Below are 24,779 nucleotides of genomic sequence, written 5' to 3' on the forward strand. Positions count from 1 at the left end.
CTATAAAACAATATAATATGACTTTTTAATTTATTTATAGAACTGTAAAGTATATGAGGAGAGGAATTTAAATTTAACTATTTTTTTTTTTATAAAATGAAAGAGCATACATAACAATATATCATGTTCAGGTGATTGAATATATTATTGTACCTGCCTATTACAATTGTTATTATCGACAGTGAACAGTTTTACATTAGGTTTGAATATTGAAGCACCCGTCATTTTCTGTTATTGAAAAAAAAAAAATATTATCTATAGTAATTTACAATAAATATTGATTTGTTATGTTTGTAGATACGATGAGTATCATATCACAATCGTACAGTGTTGATACATTAATGCGATATTTGCCTTAACATAAAAATGGTTACGTAGTTATAGACTACCTATTTGATTGTTTAAAACTTGATATAATAATATAATATGTACTTATCCAGTATCCAGAAAAAATTACCTCGTAGAAATGTATGGTTAAATCATAAATTGTCATCGTAATAAACATACTATACATAGGTAATAGAATGTTACCAATACACAGTATTTGCAGTATAATAATAATAATAATAATAAGAAGAAGAAGATTGAGGATTTTACGTCACACAGATTATACAGGATATCGACATTTTATTGAAACTAATAATAGCAGTCAAAATCAAAAAAATATCGAAAAAAATACCGTGTTAAATAAAATATTATAATATTATAATTTTTTTGACAACGTATAAAAAAAATACATTATTAATATAATATATAATTTACTCCACAGCAATAATAATGATAAAAGCTTAGGACAAAAACATTTACATACTATTCGGTTTATATTCGATGCCTTTATCGAGTTACTTAATTAAATACAATATAATGACTATATTATTATGGTTCACGGTTGTCTCCAACATAATATTTCGTGTCCTCATATAGTGGTTGTTGTTCTGGATGCGGCGGTATTTCAATTGTCGTATCCGGGGGCAGTCTCTTGTTTGACAACGCTGAGGTAGTCGTGTCGTTACTGACGCAAGACGATGACCTAACGTTGTTCGCTGGTATCCACGGCATAAGTTCCTTTGGATCCAACTGATGATCACTGTGTATTAAATTAAATAACATAATATGCACATTTTAAAAATCGAATTTTTTAATAAATAATCATAAATATCTAAAGTACAAATTAGCGAAATAGTAAATCTATCTACATTTTTCTAAATACTTATTCCTGTGCCACTCTATACCTTTTATAAAAACCTTAAATAGATTTACTAATAAGTTATGAGCTTATTAATAATTAACTAATTATTATAAATTTATGTTATTTACGTTTGTATTTTCATAAAGATATTATTCTAAAAGGCAAGAAACGATATTATATAGGTGTTTACACATTTCTACAAGTATATTTCGATTTTTTTTTTAAAAGTCAATTTTTTTGAACAAATCTTTTAATATTTAGTGTATTTATGAGCTAATTGCTCAAAATATTGGTTATTATATACTATTACACATACACTAGTTTACTGATTTGATGATAAATAATATTACGTTGTTAAAATTTTTTAATAAGGAACGATATGAGCACAAACAATTTTTTAAACATAAAATGTATGATCAAAATATGTAGGTATATGACTATAATATATTATATTATATTAAAGGGGTGGTCAACTTGTGGCTCGCAAACCACATACCTACGGCTATCGTCTTTGTCAGATGCAACTCACGTCTAATAAAACGATTTTACATCTATAAACTTATATTTATGAAAAAATATCATATTATATAAAATGTATTTATAAATATTTTGGCTCGTGTTATCATTGTATTTATCTATGTGGCCCGCTAACATTTTTTGTTTTGACCACCACTATTTTGATTAAATATAATAACACCTCCTTTTTACTCGTAGGTACCTACTATAATTTATTGCCTCTTGTTATGTTAAAGTTAATTAGTTAACTTATAAAAGGTACATACACGGCAGTGGTATTTACATATTATTATAATGTATTATAAGGTTTTAAATGAAAAAAAAATATTTTTAAACAAAAATATTCTTATTATTTTCAGTTAACGCTAGAAAAATTGCAACGGAAATAGAATTTTTGTTAATATAGAACTTTACACTGTATATTGTATAGATATAAGACAATGGTGTACAAGTATTGAGTTTAATATGTATTACTGTATTAGTGACCGTACCATATTATATTGTTTGGTTTCACCGACAACCAGGACCGGCCATATTTTTTTCTCGAAGCAAGGAATTTCCGCTTCGCTTGCCATCTAGAAATGTGGTATTTCAATGTGCTTTGAACTTCATTGTTAAAGAAACAATACAGTAACGAGACGGTGAACCCCTAGCAAATAAATTGATACAAATTAATAAATATTGTACAATGGTATTTTAATATGATCATTATAATTTATAGCACCTAACAGATTTAAATATGATGTTTATATTTTTAGGGTGGTAGAATATGATCACGTACGGCATGAGCGGGAATTTGGTTGAATTTTTTGGAGGGCAAACATTATTTAATGTAAAGTTTCTTGTAACCCGATTACTATTTACATTGTCCACGGATATTTATATATATATAATTTAATTTAGAGAAGTAATTGAAATTTATGGGGAGGGATACATCCAAAATGTGTGACATGGCGTACAGTGATAGTACTTATCGTCGGTACTTTTTTATAATACGATTAATGTTGCCAAACTTGAATAATTTTACAATTTTAAAAACCTAACTAACAAAATAAAATAAATATATATATTATAGAATAACAAACTATATTGTCAGTTAGCTTCATAAAAATGTATACAATAGCTAATTTCATAATGTTTAACAAGTAACATACGTACACTATGTGCATTTCACACATAGAGATATCAATTTTAATGAAGATTTAAGGAATGATATATCATTAAATTCAAATTTAACACACCCATAATAGCGACTTACTCAACACTTAATGGACAGTAGAATGGTACCCACTTGTCTATCTTTTTTATTTAAAATATTTAATGTGATATTATATTGTTATAATATAAATTATATTATGATATAATTTTTATTGTTAAGTACCTACCGGTTCTTTTATGATATATTTCAATAAAGTATGTCACAAACTTTATATTGTTATTTTTAATTGTTATAACTTATTATTATTATTATTTGATATTTATTAATTATTTCTAAATTTTTAATGGACTGAAAACTGTAGTAAAATAATGTTATATATTTAAATATTAATTATTATTCTGGTTTAATTAATATAAATTTAAATTTTTTATAAATAGTAGTATTATACAGTATACTAATTAATTACTATTCTTAATTTTAAGATTTTTTTTTAAAAGTAGAACCGGTATCGATAACCGAAGGGGAATATTTTGGAACCGGACAAGAACCTAACCTAACCGGCCCAACCCTAAATATAATATGTTATATTATATGTATGTATAATTATGGTATTATAATTTATTCAAAATGATTTTGAAAAAAAATTTTTTGAAACTAATAAAAATTAAAAACACATTCATTTTGAATATTGTAATTATACAACAATTATAAATTTTACAATGGTGTCTTCTAAATATTAAATAGGATGCAATCGTGTATAGCCCCAGTCGTTAAGAGATTACTTTGTTATTCGACTTATGGTGATCTTCTTTCCTCCTCCTCTCACGCATAATAAAATGTCACTCGGCGTAAGATAAAAAATGGTTTTTAATTATTAATATATTTTAAAAATATGGTTACGATATACGTTATAATATAAAGTACATAGATACAGTAAGAAATTCCCATGGGCCCCATTTATTCTCTCCCAAGTGGAAATTCTTGTATTTCACAGAATACACAGTATATACAGTGTACTCAATAAGGTATGTCATACTCAAACGGATTCTATTCATGTTTGGTTATAACAGTAGTGCTTACTTGTGTACTGATAATTACAACTTTGCTGAATTTGTAAATATTAACCAGTAGTCCTGTGGAACTGGGATTGATCATGTCCAAACAAAAAGTGATGCCCAGTAGTGGTATCAACACTAAAAGAGCTTTAGTGGCCTTTTTGTAGTTGTGCGTTTCTGCGGATTTCGTCGACCGTATTTTTGTTATTAGCACCTAATGAAAACCAGTGACAAAAAAACGAACGTCATAACACGTTTGACTACTTTTATTTGTTGTCGTATTTGTCGAAATGACTTACCCGCATAATTTTTACAAGGAACACAGAGTTGATCAGCAGGACGATAACTATCGGCGACTGGTATATCCAATCGTCAACGTATGAGGCCATTAACGGACAGTATCTTTCGTAAGTGATCTGGTTGTACAAATCCAACTGGAAATAAAACACGGTATGTCAATTATTATTATTGTACCTAATCATCATACGTATATTATGTATGCGCCTATCCGGTGATCGCTTACGTCGTTTTTAGTTGGTACCAAAAGTTTTGTGACACACCAAGTGGGAATAATGATCAATGGTATACCTAAAATGTAATAAAATCATTATTAATATACACATAGATTGTAGGCGAGACACGTTAATATATTATTTAAAAAAACATCGAGGCAACACGTTGTGGTAAATGTCTGTTGCTAAATTTATCTGCTGTATAGTTACAAGTGTATAGGTAGAATATTAAGTTGTTTTTTTACTTGTGAAGGAGGGAGGGTAACTCCATAATTATTAATTTCTTCGCGATCTATGTGTGTGTATTGTGTGTAATGTAAAAAATAGCTTAATCGCATTTCATTTGTTCATAATATTAATATAATATTTAAAATGTAGAACGTCGGTATACTAATTTAGATAGTATTGTAAAAACAATTCCTTCGATTTATTTATATTATATTTGTTGATTGTTCTTATTCTATTCTTATTTGTATTGTAATAGTTATTATAATTCCACACACCTATACAATTATAAAAGTAAATTAAAATTAAGGTTGACGGGTATTCATTTGTTGTAATATTTTAATTTTTTATAAATCTTAAACCACATGTCAATGAAATATGCTAACTATAAATGTCTATCTCACCCCCTCTACCCACAAAAAAAAAATTACGTTAACTTGTAGTTAAGTCTATAATATTATGAGCTTATGACCTAAATTTTAGTAGCTTAACACACTGGTGTCTGCGTGTAGTAATGCGTCCTGTATCATAAACTATTGTATTATGGGTGGCAATAAATCGACTTCAGAGAGTATACTGCGCAAGTAAATGTCATGCACCGTTGCATCGATAACAGAACGCGCTTTCGGGACTCATTAGCGAATGTTCAAACAATATTACAATATATTATCAGGGGCAGCCAAATGGTAGGTAGTAAACAATTTAAAAGTTTACGACTACTTTGTTAAAATATATTGTTAATTATTACAAATTTAGTGGACGAGTCATAATAATTATATAAGCCATAAGGCATAAGGTACCAACAATTATATTTTTTTCGTGTAAGTTGATTCTCAAAGGAAAAATAACTTCTCAGTACTTCAATCTTAATTAAAAAAAGTTTGATAACTCCCGAGCTCTGATGTATTGCTAAGTTTGATTAGATTTTTGTATTGTGTACTACATCTTCAGGTTATTATATTATATTATTATAAAATGGAATATTCGATCGAGTACGCTATTGCTATTTCACTGAATATAGCATTACCACGTCTGTTACACGAGATTCGAGAGATACCTAATGTTAGTATCAGTATTTTATACACCGTCCTTGGTGCCGGCAGGGAATGTTTTGTCAACGAAAATTCTATTTTTTATATGGAGAAAGTAGAATATTGTATACGAGTTAACAAAGTTATCGGAAATTGATATATTGTGAAATCTGATCAAGACAATATTATATTATATTATGTACATATACCATATACATCGATGCAAATAACGATTCAGTGCGTGTTGTTATTACAGCGTAAACATTTGATAACCACGTAGCTACCGTAACTACTAGTCACTGAAGACGAAGAACAATTTATAAACCATAATATTTATAATAATTATTATACCATATGGTACGATAAATTATTACACGGATATGTTCAACATTGCAATACATTTCTATGTTATATTATACTTCATCTTATTTTATAAAAAATAATTGTACCGAATTGTTCTTAAGATATTATTATTATCTAATTAAACACTTAAAAATATCCAGCTCCAATAAAACGATGATTTTACTTAAATACACTACAAATGATTTTAATATAAAAAACAATATTGGTTATTATTATTAATTTATCGTTACGTCTCACTTTTATTTAATTATACTTATACAATATGTTGTTAACAAAATTATTGGATCACTACTTAAATTATGGTTTTATAATATGAAAAAATATCTAAAGTATTGGCGTGGGCCGAAATTTTACAGCCCGGCATAGTCTGGATAGCGGATATTCCAATATTTTTGGAATAGATGATTTAAATGAATATAAAATATAAAATAAACTAATATAATATACATTTTTTTTTCAGATTTTGGTCGAAGCAAAAATTGTATACCATCATACATCGAGATTAGACGCTCGCCTATACTTTAAAATATATATATAAACATATATATAAATATATATGTATTTTGAAGAATGTTGGAATATTTATTATTAAAAATGAGTGTGATTAATTATTAGAATGTAAGTGTTTAAGTAAAATATTTAATGTTGAAAAAATTGTCAATCAATACAGTTGTTTTCATATTAATAATTCAAAATGAAATGTATAAATAATATGTTAAATTTATTATTATTTTTCTCAACAAAATTTATTTTTAATCATATTTCTAGTTACTGTAATTTGAATACACACATTGATGTTTTACGAATAAAATAAATAGTTAATTAATGTATAATAATTTCTGAATGCCGCATTAAAAAGAAGACCCAAAAATCATGCTTGGATAAGTTTTAAAAGTTTACATTAATAAAAATAATATTAACTATTGTTTTTATAAACAGTTCTTAAACATTTTAGTTCGCAGAGCTCTTAAGTTGTAAAAAACTATAAGTCTTAAGGTTTTACCGTAGAAAATTAGTGATAGTGAATGACATTATGATGGGCATTTGTTTACTTTCATATAACTGACAATAAACGATGAGATAATGCATTTATACTTTATAGGGTCATAAGAAAATTTGGCATAAAATATCGGATAATGCATTATTATTTGAGCTAAATTAAACTTTATTTCTTAGTGTATCTCTTAAATCCCTACTCCCCATTAATAATCGATGTACCTATGTGTAAGTATACTTTATAAGATGTATTATTATTTATAACTGATGATTTTACAAAAAAAAAAAAAATGATTTCCTATTTACCTACTAATAATGTTGTAGTTTTAATAAATTCTTGTATAAATAGAATCAAATGTTTAATTTTAAAATATGAACCACACGACGATTAACCTATTCGTGTTATGGAATCGTAAAAATAATACATTGAAAACATATTAAAATTAAATTATTAAATAATGTATAATTAAGTTTAATTTCGGTAATTTAATGTAGTTATAAATAACTAAATTATAATTTTATTGACGATCAAGTAGAGTAAGTGATTCTTCATAAGATGTTAGGTAATATTAATTCATTACCTATATTTATATATTATATGCGAAGTGATTGTGGCTAATTGTATTCAGTTAAAAGTATTAATAGAGTATTTATTATTATTTATCTAAATATAAACTCAATCATTATTGAATAATTAATTAAATACAGAGGTATAATAAATAGGTAAAAAGAAGACAAGGTCTAATAAAAGTTAAAGAAACCACCTTAGCTGGTTTATTTTTATAAATTGCAGTAATTTTAAAAGTTGTATATAATAATCTTGTATAAGTGAAGATAATTGAATAATTTTATCAACAATCTCTATAGTAGATAAGTACATTCCATATGAGAGAAATAAATATCATTTTTTACTGTAGATACCTTAATTAAATCTTTTAGGCTTAAATATTTACATTTGTAATACCACCTATTGTATTAGTAATTATTGTAGTTTATAGAATAATATATATTTATATTTATAAATTAATAATTTGTATTTATATATTTTAATTATCAAATTAAATTAAATTGGCCCCATTAATAACAATTATTTAAGTATTAAATAAAAATTAACTTTTTTATTGAAAAGAATTTTGGTAGTCAATTATTAAACTGAAAAGTGTATATAATAAATATTGTAAAACTTACTTAGATTTTGAAAATTTACAATTTGTTTTATTATTTGAACAATCTGGTTATAAAATGTCCACGAATAATATTTGAAAAAATACACTTTTAATAATTAAAATATATGTAATATTGAGTGATATTTTTTACAATGATTAATACACACAAGTGTATAATTGTTCTTTTCACAATTTTCAAATAGCACAGCGTTTATCATAGCGTAGAAAAATATTAAACATACATACTTTAATTATTAGGATTTAAAAATAAAAATAAAACTCAAGTAAATTTAAATTCTGAGCGACCCGACGAATGTAAAGAATTTAGGTTAGTGTATATTTTATTTTCGGAAATATTTAATATTAGGAAAAATGCTTTGTTATTCAACTTTAGAATTGTTTGTGGTATCAAATTAGATTTAGTTGTTATATTCGGGGTGAAAAAATAACTACAAAAAACAAAAATACTTAGAAAAAAACGGAAATGAATATAGCAGAATTTTTGGTTGTTTTTTATAACTCATAAATGAATAACTGTAAATACTTTAAATTAAAACTAAATCAGTTCACTAAATCCTAGATCCTATTCATTTTAATGTTATGTTGTATGAAGCTAAAAATGTTGATATTTGTCAATAGACTTGCTGGGGACTTCAAATTAGATTCGTTATTTAAATCACTATTTTGTATAGGTATTAGTTTAATCTGTACTAGAATATAGTACGGTTGTATGAAGTCCTTACACTACTAATGACTACAAATTGAAAGAGTTCAGCGTCGATACCTTCGATCTGCGATTATTCTTTTGTTGCTACTAAATTAGATCTTGTCTAATAAACCGAATGCAACCGTATGATTTTTGTTAAGTTTCTAAAAGGTCTGTGTTTTGGTATAATTATTGATTCAATTGATTTCTTATCCTTGCTCAACTTCAAGGTTCTTCCTCATCAAGTCCATCATAATCTTCATATCTTTGTTCCCATTTGTTCGAGGAATTATATGAAAAAATGAGCCCATTTAGGTGAATAATTTTATTAGCCTCGTTCAATTTTGAATTGTACCATACTTATAGTAATTAACTGTAATGGGCATGTACATGTATTTTAATATTATTCTAACTAAAATGATTTAATTTTTATCCTCAATTATTTTGTTATCCATCTTAAATTTTTGCATTGTTCAATTTAAAAAGCTAATACTTCGTTATTAAAATTCTGTATTTTTTTAACATTTACAAAATGGTTTAAAACCTATTTATAAATATAAAAATAAAGAATAAAATATTATATAGTTTTACAGATCATTTTTTTTTAGAATCGGTTTTCATATGCAATCATTTATGCCGGTATTTAAATTCAACTCATCCATTACAGTATCCTAGGTACTCAATTACAAGGTACACTCGACAATATTATTATTTATTTTATAATAGAAGTATTATCTATTATTATAATAGATCTAGTAACATTTAACTAGCGTTTTGTTTCTTTTTGTTAAGTTTATCAATTAACTTTTGTAGGTTTGAATGAAATGTAATTATGAAAAGTTATTATATTAAACATTTGTCTTAGAATTGTCGATTAACAGATATTATTTTATAATTGATATTTTTTGAATTGTCTTACATTATGAAAAGTAGGTAAAATCATAAAATACAAAAATATAACAATAAATTATTCGATTTAAATATTTTCTATGTATGCATATTCGTTTGTGTTAACTTGCATGGATTATGTATTTACATCAAACAAAAGAAAATATTTTATAAACTATCTATTTTTACTAATTGAGCAATATGGATTTTGTCGTAGCAATTTGTGGAATAAAAATTATAGCAAATACATGGTTTGGTTTGGCGTGCTTTAAAAAATTATATGTAAATAATTACAGTAGGTAATAATAATTTTATCTCATATAAAATTAAAAATGTTGTGTTTAAACTAATTGATAATTAGTGTTGGCAACTAATAAAAATAATGATATACGGATGATGTTGATTGAGAAAAATATCTATCATACACTTAAGTAAATATAATAATGGATGAAACGCGAAATAGAGTAAATTGCTGTCCTGCGAGTATAAAGGTTCTTATGTTTTAAACCATTTTTCTCTAAATCGATTAATAATTAATCGTAACGGTAACAATACTTTTACGTTAAATTTATTAACGATCACAGTTCATACATTTAATGATTATGTTTTTGATTCAATTTGTAGTATCATATCTTAACTTCAAAGTTGAAGTACAGTTTTTTTCCAGATTAATATTTAAAAAAATGTGTGATACATATAATGTGAGAAACCTAATAATAATAAACAAATTTAAGTGGTAGGTATAGACTATAGATGGCGTTCATAATGCTTAAATATTAGGTATATTATATTATTCGGGTTGTTACCAAATTAATTTTTTTCTCATTTCCCTATCTATACCAACCTGTTATTTTAACAAATAATATTGGTAGGTAAGTATACCAAATAATAGTTTAACTTAAACTTAAGTTCAACTTTTAAACCGACTTACTAAGGCTTTGTTCCAGAATTAATTAGAACTCTTAATACCTATACAAACTCCTACAACGAAAATGGTCTCGACTAACCACAATAATATAAACAGCACCAAACTTAAATCAAATACCACAGTAAACACCTGCGATAATTCGAATTTAAAAAATATAAAAAATACTTCTTTTAGTTTTTTTATTTAGAAAGATTATTAAAGTACGTACACTTTGTAATCGGTTCAATAATAATTCGAGTATTCGATATCATAAAAGATATAACATTCAACCATATAAAACAAACATTTTGAAATCAAAGGTTTTGATTACTATATCTAACATGGATGTTAAATTTAAAATATTATTTAATGGTATAATATTAAAACAAATTATTCATTTTAATGACGATGACGTGTTTATTTGTTGATACCGAACAAAAGGAACGAAGTGAGGAATATATTTGGGTTTTAAAAGGAAGTATTTTAAATGTAATTTGTATTACGTGCTCTTATTTTTTGGACAGTGAAAACCTTCAAACGTTTTATGAGGAAATCTTTGAAAGGGAAATTTTTTATCGTGTTATCAGTTTTTATTCAGTTTTATTGAGATTTCAACATATAAAGTTATTATGCCTATATTTTAGTTATTCCATAATAAATGAAAATCATATTAGTACATGATTATTTATCATATTGCATTGAAACTGACATAATACTGTAGTACCTACCTATAGTGTCCTATATCCTAGTCCATGAACTATTTTAACGATTTTAATATTTCAATTAAGTTTATAGCTACTTGCAGGAGTGTGCGCAATATATTTTGGGAGTATAGCTAATGTCTGAAACTGTTCACTGCATCGTTCAACATCATCACACTTTGCTATTATATTTTGTACGTCATAATAGTTTTCATAAAATATATCATATTTTATTGGGTTTAGTCTGAAACGATTGCTAACATGATTTAGCATACGTTATACGGACGGTGCGGTACTGACCTGGCCAGCGACAGTAGACTATTTAAGGTAGGGGGAACGATCGTGTCATAGGTGTGTGCTCTTAAGTACAGGTTGGCGTAGACAACAGCTGCACGAACAATTTTATGTCCAAGACTTAAGTATTATACATATTAGGTAATTCACTGTAATCGCAAAATTATAATATTATCTTAGGTTTTTTAATTCGGTTAACATGTTAAAAAATAAGCCGAGCTTATTTTATTTTAAATAATTTTTAAAATATATATTATATTATATACTTAAATAGTTAAATCAGTACATTAATATAGTAATAATAAGCTATTATTAATAACAAAAATACACACTTGTAAATTAAATCGATAACATTTTCATGATAAAATACAAAACTTAATTAATAATAAATAGTTGTATAGAAAAGCTAGCTGATATATTATAAAGATAAGTAATTTATAATTTTTTTAATTATACACCTATGTAGATAAAATTTATTCATAATATACCTATCATTTTAAAAACGTCCATAAACTATAAAGTAATAAAATCAATAAAACCATATTTTGAATACATTTAGTTGAAGTACTGGAGCATATAATTTGAGTGGCATAGGTAGGGTACGAAAACTGTTGACTGCAAAAACCCAAATTTAAAAAATGTTGCACCAAAAATAATTTCCTGTTTTCTCTGTTAATTAAAATCGATAATTTTTTATCGAAACTTATACGTTATATTATTTATAATCTATAAACAACCATTACTACGATGATGTTACACCGATAGAGTTAACACTGATTTATGTAACTATGACTATTATTGTAAGTATGCGAGGTTAAATATTAATAAATATAATATTTTAATATGAGTAAGTAAAAAAGTGGTTTTTATCATATTGGTTGAAATTTGTAAACCACTATAAACAAGCCAACGATCAAATATTTAAAAATAGGTGTCTAAAAAATGTCTTGATCAAAAATAAAAAATTAACAATTACACAAAAAACACAAAACTTACCCCATCCAATAGCCATATATGTTCGTAATCGCACTCTGTCTGGAAAAAATGTGTCTACGACCAATATAAATAAATACATTCCTGAAAACCGATTCATTAAGTATTAAAATCATTTGAATATTTTGCGCACACAAATAATTTGTGAGTTTTAATGTTAAATTTTACCGTGGTAGTCATTTATTCAATAAAAACATACAAATAAATAAAACAAATAACTACACACTGTTGCGTCTCTTGAGTGTACGCGTGTTATTTTAGGATTAGTGATAATAATTTAATTTATTTTACGATATTTACCTTCGATAAACGCCCAAAAATAATTTGTCATGGTGAAGTAGTAAAGTGGTAACACCAACAAAGCGCATTTAAATGTCCCCGTGTCGGTCAAGTTCTGAAAAATAAACGTTTTTATGATTAAAGCAAATTAACATCAAATATCAACATTTTAATTTTTTTATGTTTTATGAATTAAAATTGGTTCGTAATTATTGTATTTTATCAAATATATATATATATAATGTATAAAATATTAATATTAATTAGATGTTTATATTAGATATATTTTTTTATTTGGAATTTTATTCCAGGAAATTTGTACAATTTTTAACGAATTCATTCATTGTATTATGTAATATATACCTAAACGGCTAAACATAATTATATAATTATGTATAATTAATACTAAGTAGGCACTAATAAATAAACAACTATGCTTATGTAATAATTAAAAAAAAAATGTTTGATTTTTTAAATTTAATTAAAATAATAAATTCCAAATTTATTTATTGAATTTCTAATATTGTTAAAGAAAAAAACGAATACCATTTAAATGAAACCTAAAGTTCCTACATAATTTATAAAGTTATTTCATGATCGTATTCATTGAATAAAATTTAATTCTTTTTCCGTGATATGGCAAATTAAGTTAGTTAAATATTATAATCAAGTTTAAGTCTATAGGTATGCATATATTATATACCAACACAAACTTAGCAGCGATAAACAAAGTGGTATCTGGAATCCGGACATGTCATAATAATATATTATTACAACCGGCTGTTTTCACTATTCCAACTGCGTCTAAATTATCGTTATTTAAAATATTATAATCAGATGATTATTATGATCATATGATTTTAATAATTCTTTTAAAAAATTATAAATAGCGTCTGTTTCTTTGATAACTGCAAACGTTGCATAAACATTATATTATCATAATGATTTTACATTGAATAAAACGGTTTTTATTTGTTTATTATTAAAAATATTTAATATTGGCATACAATAAATATTAATAATTATAAACCTTAAAAATATATTTTCTTCAATAAATATAGTTTTATAAAAATTAATTATTCAATTTTTGGATACATTTTCTTTTTACGAAATTATAAAATTTAAGAATAATTATTCTATACAACTTTACGAAAACATTAAGAGTACTTTGGGCTAGAAAATTAAATAGCTTATGTTTCGTAAAACAGATTAATTAATTGTTGACTTACAGTGTAGTTAAGTATCCACATGATGCCTGCTAATAAGTACGATGCCATTAAATTTGAGTGGATTTTGTTACGCAAACATTTCAGTTCTCTATGGAATAATAATAATAAACAAAATACATGGATTATAAATAATATTGTTTTATAAAAATAACTCGTTTGTATTATACTTCTCACTTAAATCGGCAGAATACAAAAATGGCCAGCGTTGTCATTATTAGGGATAGACAATGACCAGCTATATACAAATAAATTATTGTATCAACAGTGCCTTCTTCATCGTATGTCACTGCTTTTGGCTCACCAAGTATTGTACATTCGTTAAAATCGGTTAGGCCCCAAGTATTGTTCTCGTAGCATATCCTACTTGCATTTTCTAAATAATAATAATAAATAATAATATATATTGTTTTATGAGATTTGTCCACAATATAATTTCATTATAGCTATAATATTACTCTCTATATATTATAAGTTATAACACTCGTTACTAGTATAATAGATTACTTTCGTACAAAAAGTACAAAGTAATTTAGTACCTAGTAAAGTAATACATTTAAAGTCATATTATGCAAAAGTGAAAATTACTAAAAATTGTCAACACAGCCATACCAATTTTATATCACTTAATTGGTCAAAAAATAAAATAAATTAAAAATTTCAGGGTAAAAGATCTTGATATAAGATTACCATATAGTCCACATCTGCCTTTATTTCTATACAAGGCAAGTAAGCAGATGAACATAAGATCAACGATTTTTCATAGACATAAAGCTTATAACAGTTATAAGTGTTATAACTTATAACATATCCAGGATTATATTATGTAGTGGATTCGAGCTGTAAAAGCATTCGTAATGTAGTCTAAAAAAATATTATTGTAGTATATTTAGCTTTTAGATCAGAACATCGAGTAAAAAAGAGAGTATTTTGAATTTTATTGAGAACATTTTTCAACTTCTTTAATGTTATCTTTAATTTAATCTATGTAGCCTAAGCATAATACAAAACTGTCGATAAAAGTAGAACATATAATTTTATAAATATGAAATTTATGTGTTTAATTTAACGTAATATAATAAAACATAACCGTTTGAGATTATTTGAGTGAAGCAAGACAAATTCTACGTGATAATAACTTGTTTCGTTTATAATATTATTCTCAACAAAAATATTTATCAAAAGCAGTATCCAGATCAAGGATACATTTGTTAGATGCATGTGAATCTGGTTTCTTCTCATAACCAGTAATATAGTCAAATGTATCCTGGTCTGATATTCGTGGTCTAAGAAATTTGTTGTAAATTGAAAGTAAAATTCGATTTATGAATATTCAGACATTATTTATATGAAAAATAATAATTAATGTGGATTTAGTATTTTGTAATTGTTTTAAAGTTTGTGCATAGATAATATATAATTCTGATTTATAACAAAAACATGTTCCTTTTATTGTGTTGTAATAAAACCCTTTTATTAAACATAAAAAAAAAATATTTAATGTTACTAATAAAATCTAAATGCTCTTTTTTCGCATAGTTTTACAAGTTTTTGAAGTACTGGTGCATAATATGAAACTTTCACAAAGAGTTTTGAGAATAGGTACTGTTTTATATTGTATAATTGTAACCTATTTTGTCACTGATTAATAGACGTACCTAACTTTTGTTACCTTTTTTTTTAATTATACGCTACACCAATTATAATTATGTTAAATTTATAAAAACAGTTGAAAATACTCTATGAATACGAGGAGTACATATTGGTATCTGGTATACTAAATATATGCGACTATAAATTTAAATGAAAGCAGATATAATTGATAATAATTATTGTTATACATTTATAATGAATAATCAAATTCGAAACGTTAATAAAATATGAAAATAAAATGTATGATATTTTTTTAGGAGTATAAATTCCTCGTAAATATTACTATAATCATATTGTACCTGTACATCATACATAATATATACAGTATGAGTGCAAGCCTGTATCTTATATTTAAATATATAACAGTTCATATACTTTGCAGAAACCTGAGACTAGTAGTTTAATTATTTTAGACATTTTACATTTACATTTTACAACATGAAATATTAATCATTGAAAACACGATTTTATATAAATAATTACTATAATATGCATTGTTATATTATGCATATTACATATTATACAAGTTAAAAAAAAATATCAAAATTTCTCATTTTATTAGTTAAATATCCGGTAATTTCAAATCGAATCTGTATACTGATGGTGTAATACTGTGGTGGTTTTTCCAGAATGATATTAAAAACTATGAATATTTATTATTTTAATTACTCAAAGACATATAACTATTACTATTGTTTTATGATGGTTGTTTTTTTATGAATATGTAAGAAATTATTCGTATAAACACGCGGCATTTTTAACTACTCTATCCGGTTCATTTTTCTCAATGTCACTAGTAAGAATAACAAATATTATGTAGTCTGTACATATAAAATAGTTGGAAAATATAAAATCATAAAAGAAGTTTTTGAATAATAAAAAAAACCCCATTCTTGACGTTGAATTTTTACATAACATCATATTAATACTGTTATTATTATTTCTTTATAATTGGTCTGGTTAAGGATTATTTATCATACATACATATTAGTAGGTATTAAGAAATAAGAGAACGTATATAAATTGTAATGTTAACATAAGCATTCTATTCATTTTACTTTAGTGTGAAATATTAAAAAAATATATTTATAAAATCAAAATTGCATGGTACAAATACACTTCTCTTAGTGTAAAAAATGTATTGAAGTCGGTGTAAAATTATATTACTCATGTTTATTTGGTGATATGCATTAACTAGTGATAGTTCCACCCTCGGATAAAAAGTATAATAAATCAATGACGTATAGACACTTATCAGCAGTAATTTAAAATAAATATTATGATATGAATAATTCATTAGATTATATTATCGATAACGAAATAATGGATGAGAATTATGTAAGTTCTGCAGTTGTTTTCTCCAATGTATTTTCTTATACTTAAAGCTTAGCAATGAAACTATATTGTTTTAAGAATAGGTATCCTTTTAGCATTATCAAGATGGTAAGGAAAATACGTTCATCAAAAATATACTAAAAATATATTGTTTAGTTATAAAAATATAATATTAATTAAAAAATTAAAACGCAATTCGTTAGATTATGTTGTCAGTTGTCTAATACCAAAAATGTTTTATATTATAATATATTATCAATATGTCATAATATTATGTTTTGTTATGATTTTAATAATCATATAGAAAATTATGATCGTGAATCATTATTATTATTATTATTATCATTTTTTTTATAGTCTGAATGTAGCAATAAATGTATTGAATATATTGACTCTATAATGATATGTTTTATTTTATTTTTGCATTTGTACAAAAAAAATCACAAATAATACAAAATACATTTTATACCTACACGTTTTGTAATAGAAAATAATTTTTCATCTTTAACTTTTCCATGTTTCTTTATGGTTTTATGATTTATAATTTATTTAAAGATAGTTTATTTATTTGAAAATATTATTTTGTACGACAGTCAAAATTAAATGAAACAACTCATACTCCACAACAAAATGTTTAATTTAATCATAGTTATGTAGTATTGTTTTGTTATAATATAAAACAGTATTTACTAAAAAACGAGTAATAAATACCTATTTATAATATTATTGAACAAATTAACAGGCAATAATATTATGGCAAATGTGACGTGCATATTTTTAATAGAATGGTTTGATAAGAAGTATTTTGTACAACGGTAAAACTTATTCCATTTATGAGGTAAATATAATATTGTGTGCCGTAAATCAAAGTACAATATAACAAAATTAACAATAGTAATTTAACATATTATTATAAATTAATATTTATATTAATATACTTTATAATTATACTATTTATAGGGTTTTTATGTATTTTACAATTTTTATAACTTATAACACGTTTTACTAACGTCTTAGCTTTAAATATTTATTGATATATTTCGATTATTTCACACAAGGAATATTTAAATTGTAATCAATAAAAACCTATTAAACATTTTACATGAAAAATTTAAGTACAATTTAGATGATTTAATATACATTTTAAGTTATTTCAAAACAGAATGAATACAAAATAAAAATAAATATACCAACACTAATTTATTTAAAAAAAAAAAAATGAAGAAATCAATATATAGTTTGTACATAATTTGCTTTAATTTTTATGATTATTACGTTTTGATTGTATTATCTTCTTTAAGGAACGTTTATTTTTAACAGATTAATGAAGTAATTTGTGATGTAATTGTATGCTATTCTAAGTTCATTAGATCCAACGCAAACATTTTAGTGGTTACTTATGTTAATAAATATAAAATTAATACTTATTAATATTATTTAACCATGTTAGCTATTTACTTACTAGTTGTGTCGTATAATATTCCTCTGAGTTCTTGAAAACATGGCTGATATACGATTACACCAGCTGGCGTGGGAGGCCAACATATTAATGAATCTGATGATGCATTACACCCGTTTGTCCAACGATCATCCCATTCGTACCAAGACCTGCATTTCAAAGCAGCCTAGAAATTATTCATCAATACAAACTATTATATTTTATATTAAATTAACATTATCACATCATTCACATCAACGTCTATATTATTTAGGACAAAGTGGAAATTTTATTTTTAGCCCACATTTACGAACAATATTAAATCATTTAATAAATTATTGTATAATGGAAAATAGCAATATTCTTACTTCTTCGTTTGGTGACCAACTGTCATTGAAATAATCCATACTGATTTTTCATGCTGACGTTGATTATGAGTGTAGAAAACAAATATTATCTTTGCGTATTCATTTTCTGAAAATAAAAGTAATTTATTTAGTTAAACTAATTATAATTTGTCAAGGATGTTATAATATCTAAACCTGAATAACAATGGTAGGTATAAATTTTTTTTTTCAAATGTATTTTATAATATCTATAAATCTAATGCGTACATTGAATACGTAAAATTTACCATTATGAGTATACTAAATATAAAAAAGGCTAACCATTTAATCAACAAAGATAATCTACACTGAATTTATCACGATGCACCTGAAAAACTAAGTTTACAGAATAGGCAGTGAATCCTTCTCATAAATCAACGTCATAAATATAATTTACTTATCACTTATCCTTACATTTACAACAACAATTATTTTGTTATGAACTTTTTGCCTATACTTAATATGAAAATTATAATAATTTTAAAACTAATATAATTTCATATTTAAGCTTTACTCCTATACTAACTATCCCTAATAATTGATATAATATTACTAAAGCATAAATGTTTATAAATATATAAAGATAAATTACATTAAATACAATATTATATTGAATATAATTACATCGAATAAACTTTGTTAATTAAAACTTTTAATTTCACGAGTATTTTATTTAGTTTTGTATTATTGTTCTACAAAATATTATTATGATATTATTAAACTTGAGCATAAATAATTCATTCACGAACTATATGAATACTCGTACAATATTGGAAATATACCTATTATAGTAATAGCGTGTATAGGCTTTAGTTGTACGTACAATAATATGATGTGTGTTTATGTAAGACCCACATACGTAAAAATAAATTATTATAATATTATTCCTAGAGTTTAAGCAGATGAAAATAATACAACGAAATAAATCGTAAGTATCTACTTTACATTAAATTCTGTTATGAGTTCATTGACAACTTCAAAAGAAATACATTAACAGCCAATATAAGATATTGCACTAAAGCTGATGATCAAAAGATCGACATTCTACAGGTATAGAAGAGATCATAAAAACGCATCGTTTGTCAACAAAGCATAATCATATAGAATAACTATAGAACTACACAACTTAACCTAACCTTAGTAAATAAATTTAAATAAATCAAAAACTACTCTTGAACATTTTGGTTTGGGTACATCACAAGACATTCATTTGATTAACGATTTATAGGGAAAAGGGGTTTTCTCATTAAAAAAGAAGCTGTTATCTACCACAAAAAGCTCTTTACATGGAATAAAAGTCTATTTATTTGCAAATAAAAAAATTTGTTTAAAATAAAGCACAATAAGTTTAGTAATTTTGATTAAATACATTAAATCAGAAGATCTCTAGGTCAGGTTTAATTTAGGTGTTTCTGCGGGTTATCAGGGAACATGTAAGAGGATACTCGACTAACTAGCAGATTTTGGATGATGGGCTAACTATTTATTGTTTCTGATGAACTAAGTGGCAGAAACGATTTTCAAAAGCAGATTCACTGTAATACTTGAATTAATATAAAGGTGAAAGTTTGAGAGATCCCAATATTTGGTTGCCATAATACCAGACATTGCCTATTTGTACCAAAACAATTATTTATTTATTTATTTTTTTATAAATAATTTAAACGGGCTAAAATCAATATATATATATATATATATATACATTAAAAAAAAAATCAAAGACCGTGTTGATTTACAAAATATAGTTGCATACGTTGTACTTTTTATAGTAATACAATACGAACTGGTAATGGATACAGAATTAGAATTACATACATACAAATAATAATCAAACAATATTTACATTATTGTTAAGATATACATTAAAAGAGACAATATTATTACAAAAAGAGCAAATCTACGGTATACTTGTTCACGTGGCCCACTAATCTAGTAATGGGAGAATTTCGAGCATAATAATTAGTACAATAGAATGGCGTATAAAATGTATTAGATTTCCTAGTACGAGAAGTGGGTAATAGAAAATTAAATTTAGCTAGTAGCTCTAAACAACGTATGTTATAATTTAATAATTTATAAGTGAAACAAAGGTCGAGTCTAATAAATTATTCTTCTTATTTGTAAAGTTTCTAAATTGGTTAACGACAGTAATGGCGAATAAGATGTGTATCGCTGGCATTGGACACCGCATTTAAATGCAAGGAACCTTTTGAAACGATTCTGAATCGAAGTTATTGAAGTCGTATCAGACATGTAAGGAGACCAAACGACAAAGTTATAGTCGAGTACCGAACTAACAAATGAGCAATACAGAGATTTTAGAGCTATTGGATTATTGAAATCAGAACAAATTCTACTTCCGAAACCTAACATTGAAGATGATTTGTTTATGACATATGCATAGTGATCATTGAACGATAAGGAAGAGTCAAAACAAATACCAAGGTCTTTGATATGAGAAACTAGCCAATTCAATGTCGTTTAAGTAATACTTATAAATTTTAGTTATGCACTTTTATGAGTATGTCATAATTTTACATTTATTGTATTGATTATAGATCTTCATAAAAAAGGTAGGTACATTTTTATTGACAGTATTTTGTGCCAAATTTACTTGCGTATAAATTTTAAAATAATAATTGTTTGATAATTAAACATTTTGTAAAACTATTACACACAAACAGTAAAATACAAATTAATTATATAGATAAAATTTTTCAATAAAATATAATGAATTTACAAGGAAATTAAATTTAGATGATTATAATAATCATTTTTTTACTTTTATAACTACCTAAAAATTAATTAAAATACACGTTTTTTTCAACTCTAGTTAATAATACACATATAATATATAATACGTGTATCGGAATAATCAAATCAATTAAAACGATAAGTACCTAATTAAAAATGAGATAATTTAGTTCACACTAAATATGTAAAGAAATGGGTTATATTCATTAATTTATAGTTGTTAAGTACGTAGAATATAGCACAACAGTATATTATTTTGTTTTACAGAAGTATAAGCACATTAAATGGATTTTTCACATCATGTAGCAAGTGAAAATTCTCTAAATTAAGTTATTTAATGACTAATATAGTGAGTTTACAGAGCAAATGTATTCGAATGCACGATTTGTAGAATATTTACGTACTTATATTTAACAGCGAAGAAATGTTAAAAATGACTTTACGGATAAAATGGAACCGGAAATGACAAATAATTTGAGACCATTTGCACAAATTGTCAAATGTTGAAACAAAATGTAATGTGTGTTTGGTTAAGTTTGCTAGCAATCGTTTATGCAACAAGTTGTTTTTATGTTATGGGCTAACAGTTATATCTAACGATAATCGTAAAAACCCTTTTATAAAAGAAATCTATATTTTAACAAAGCGTATTTGTACTAGAATAGTTTTTATTCGGATTTTGTGTGTTTGGGTGTTCAGTATATAAACCCTTGTCATCTGCTTGCTCAGCGCTTTATCACCTTTACATAAAATAAAATATAATAGTATTATATCTGTGTGGCCAATATCGTATATTGTTCGAGTGAATTCGCCTACTGTGAAAAAAATAAATTATAATTTATTGATGAATTATTTTTGTCAATAAAATAAAGTCGAAATATGCAATTTACAAAAGTCAAAACATGTTCAATATCATTGACAGTTGACACATGTCACATAGAGACCACAAAAAAAGTTTAAAAAACGATTATTATTAGTGATATTATACTTTTAATGTTATTTAATTTTAATATAATACTAAAATATAATATTTATATTATATAATATGTACGAGTGTGATTACTTATTATATTTAAAAAAAAACCCATAAATATTAAAATACATTTTTAGATTCTGAATGGCGATATGAATGAACGTATTGATTTTAAAATTATTATGCTTACATTTTATTTTTATTTTATGAGTCTATCGTCAGCTTTTAAAATGGTATAAAGATGCTTAAATTTTCCATTTTGGGAGTAATTGCTGATAATTTTGGTAAGGGAAGATCAAAATTAATAATTCCCTATATCGAGAAAAACAAAAATAAAAAAAATTAAAGATTAAAGGGAATTTTTTTATTAAAAACCAGTTTTTAATAAAATCGATTTTTGTTTTCGGAGTAACTCGAAAATTAAAACTTATAAATACATGAAATTTTCACCAAATTTTAATATTTGCATTTCATAAATATTAATACAAATATTTTGATTCTTTAGAAGGAGTTTTTTTATAGACTTTTTAAATTTTCGATTTTTTTTCTTTTTCAATAACTACCATCGATAAAATAATCTTCTGCTTGGTTAAAATACTTGACAGTCTTATATATTAGTATAAAATGTTTCATCATATGAATAAATCATAAATTTTTTTTGAAGTTCATGAAACTTTTTTTTTTGATATCTAATATTTGAAAATTTAATACAAGACTATCATAAGTAATTCATACTGAAACTAAACAATCTAAAAATATAAATACAACATTTTTTTTTTTATAGAAATGACTAAAAGTTGAACGATAAATTATTTATTTAAACGATGAATCACGATAACAATTATTTTACTAAAATAAAAAAAAAACATTATTTGTGGGGAATTAAAACTTTTACGTATATTATGTAATTTATTTTTAAGCAATGACATTAAATGTAGTAATTACTAATATTACATTAGATCCTTAGGTTTGATTAAACATTTTTCAATATATTTAGATTTAATAAAATTTTAAAATATCACTACTTTATACCATGGACCTAGGTATATATTATATAATATACATTAGTTTACAGTAAGGTGGTATTGACTTAAAATTTAATTTCAATAATATAATATTGTATAAAATATACATATCATTAAAATAATTAAATATTAATAGTATACCTAATTAATGCATAATTTCAGCAATAACTAAATTAACCTACCGCAATACTAATAAAAATAAATTACTATAATAGCAATATCAAAAAAAAAAAAAATATCACGAAATGGACTTAGTGATATTCACTATTATACTATATCACTTTACCACTCAGAATTATTTTTCGTATGATACCATGATATAATAATCATAGAATTAAAATTTAACATATGCATTATAGTAACTCACTTAACACATGCTGTACAGTAGAGTGGTATTCACTTACTCACAATTTTTATCATATATGTTATGTCTTGAGTAGGTGCCAATATATTACCATAACAATCTAATATTGAGCTATTGGGGTTCCAAGAAAATTCACTTTGTCTAATTAGAATTAATGCTTGCTGTATAAAAATTGTTAATAGATTTAAATGATAGAAGTCGTTTGATATAATCGTAGTACTGTAAAATAAGTAGATATTTTTTTGTTTAAATTAAATTTAACATGACTTTTGAAACGGAAATAATTTTTGTATTATTTTCCTTAATCCTATAAAAAGTCAAAAAATAATTTTGGAACTCATATGTACTAGTTTTTAGCATTAAATCATTTAGTTGAATTCTGTTTTGTAATGTTATACACATATTAAAAATCTTTACATGTAAATGTGAAATATCTATGTCCACGATTTTTTGTATTGGTATAGTTTATAGTGTTATATAGGTTTCATACGATTAGGTTGATATTTACATAAAATAAAAAAACAAAATAAACCAAGGATTTTATTTTTATTTAAAATAACTAAATTATTATGCTTAACCTGTGATAAAGTACATACCTAGTATATATTATTGCATTATATTATATATATTATAGTTGGTAGGTAA

General features: G+C 24.6%; 1 protein-coding gene across 1 annotated transcript in view; it reads right to left on the reverse strand.

Moving 5' to 3' along the window:
* Positions 1-683: 683 nt before the first annotated feature.
* The window catches only part of LOC132917283 (diuretic hormone receptor-like), a 49,494-nt gene continuing 25,398 nt past the window's right edge, over positions 684-24,779 (reverse strand). The window contains exons 2-12 of the mRNA XM_060977955.1: positions 19,001-19,106; positions 18,657-18,819; positions 14,384-14,582; positions 14,210-14,297; positions 13,002-13,095; positions 12,705-12,785; positions 4,443-4,507; positions 4,219-4,353; positions 3,945-4,133; positions 2,197-2,354; positions 684-1,087 (exon numbers count right to left, since the gene is read on the reverse strand). Of these exons, the coding sequence (XP_060833938.1) occupies positions 877-1,087; positions 2,197-2,354; positions 3,945-4,133; positions 4,219-4,353; positions 4,443-4,507; positions 12,705-12,785; positions 13,002-13,095; positions 14,210-14,297; positions 14,384-14,582; positions 18,657-18,819; positions 19,001-19,039 (1,422 nt within the window). The 5' untranslated portion in view covers positions 19,040-19,106 and the 3' untranslated portion in view covers positions 684-876. The remainder of the gene's footprint in view (positions 1,088-2,196; positions 2,355-3,944; positions 4,134-4,218; positions 4,354-4,442; positions 4,508-12,704; positions 12,786-13,001; positions 13,096-14,209; positions 14,298-14,383; positions 14,583-18,656; positions 18,820-19,000; positions 19,107-24,779) is intronic.

This window comes from Rhopalosiphum padi, chromosome 1, assembly GCF_020882245.1.
Source record: "Rhopalosiphum padi isolate XX-2018 chromosome 1, ASM2088224v1, whole genome shotgun sequence".
Taxonomy (NCBI): Eukaryota; Metazoa; Arthropoda; class Insecta; order Hemiptera; family Aphididae; genus Rhopalosiphum; species Rhopalosiphum padi.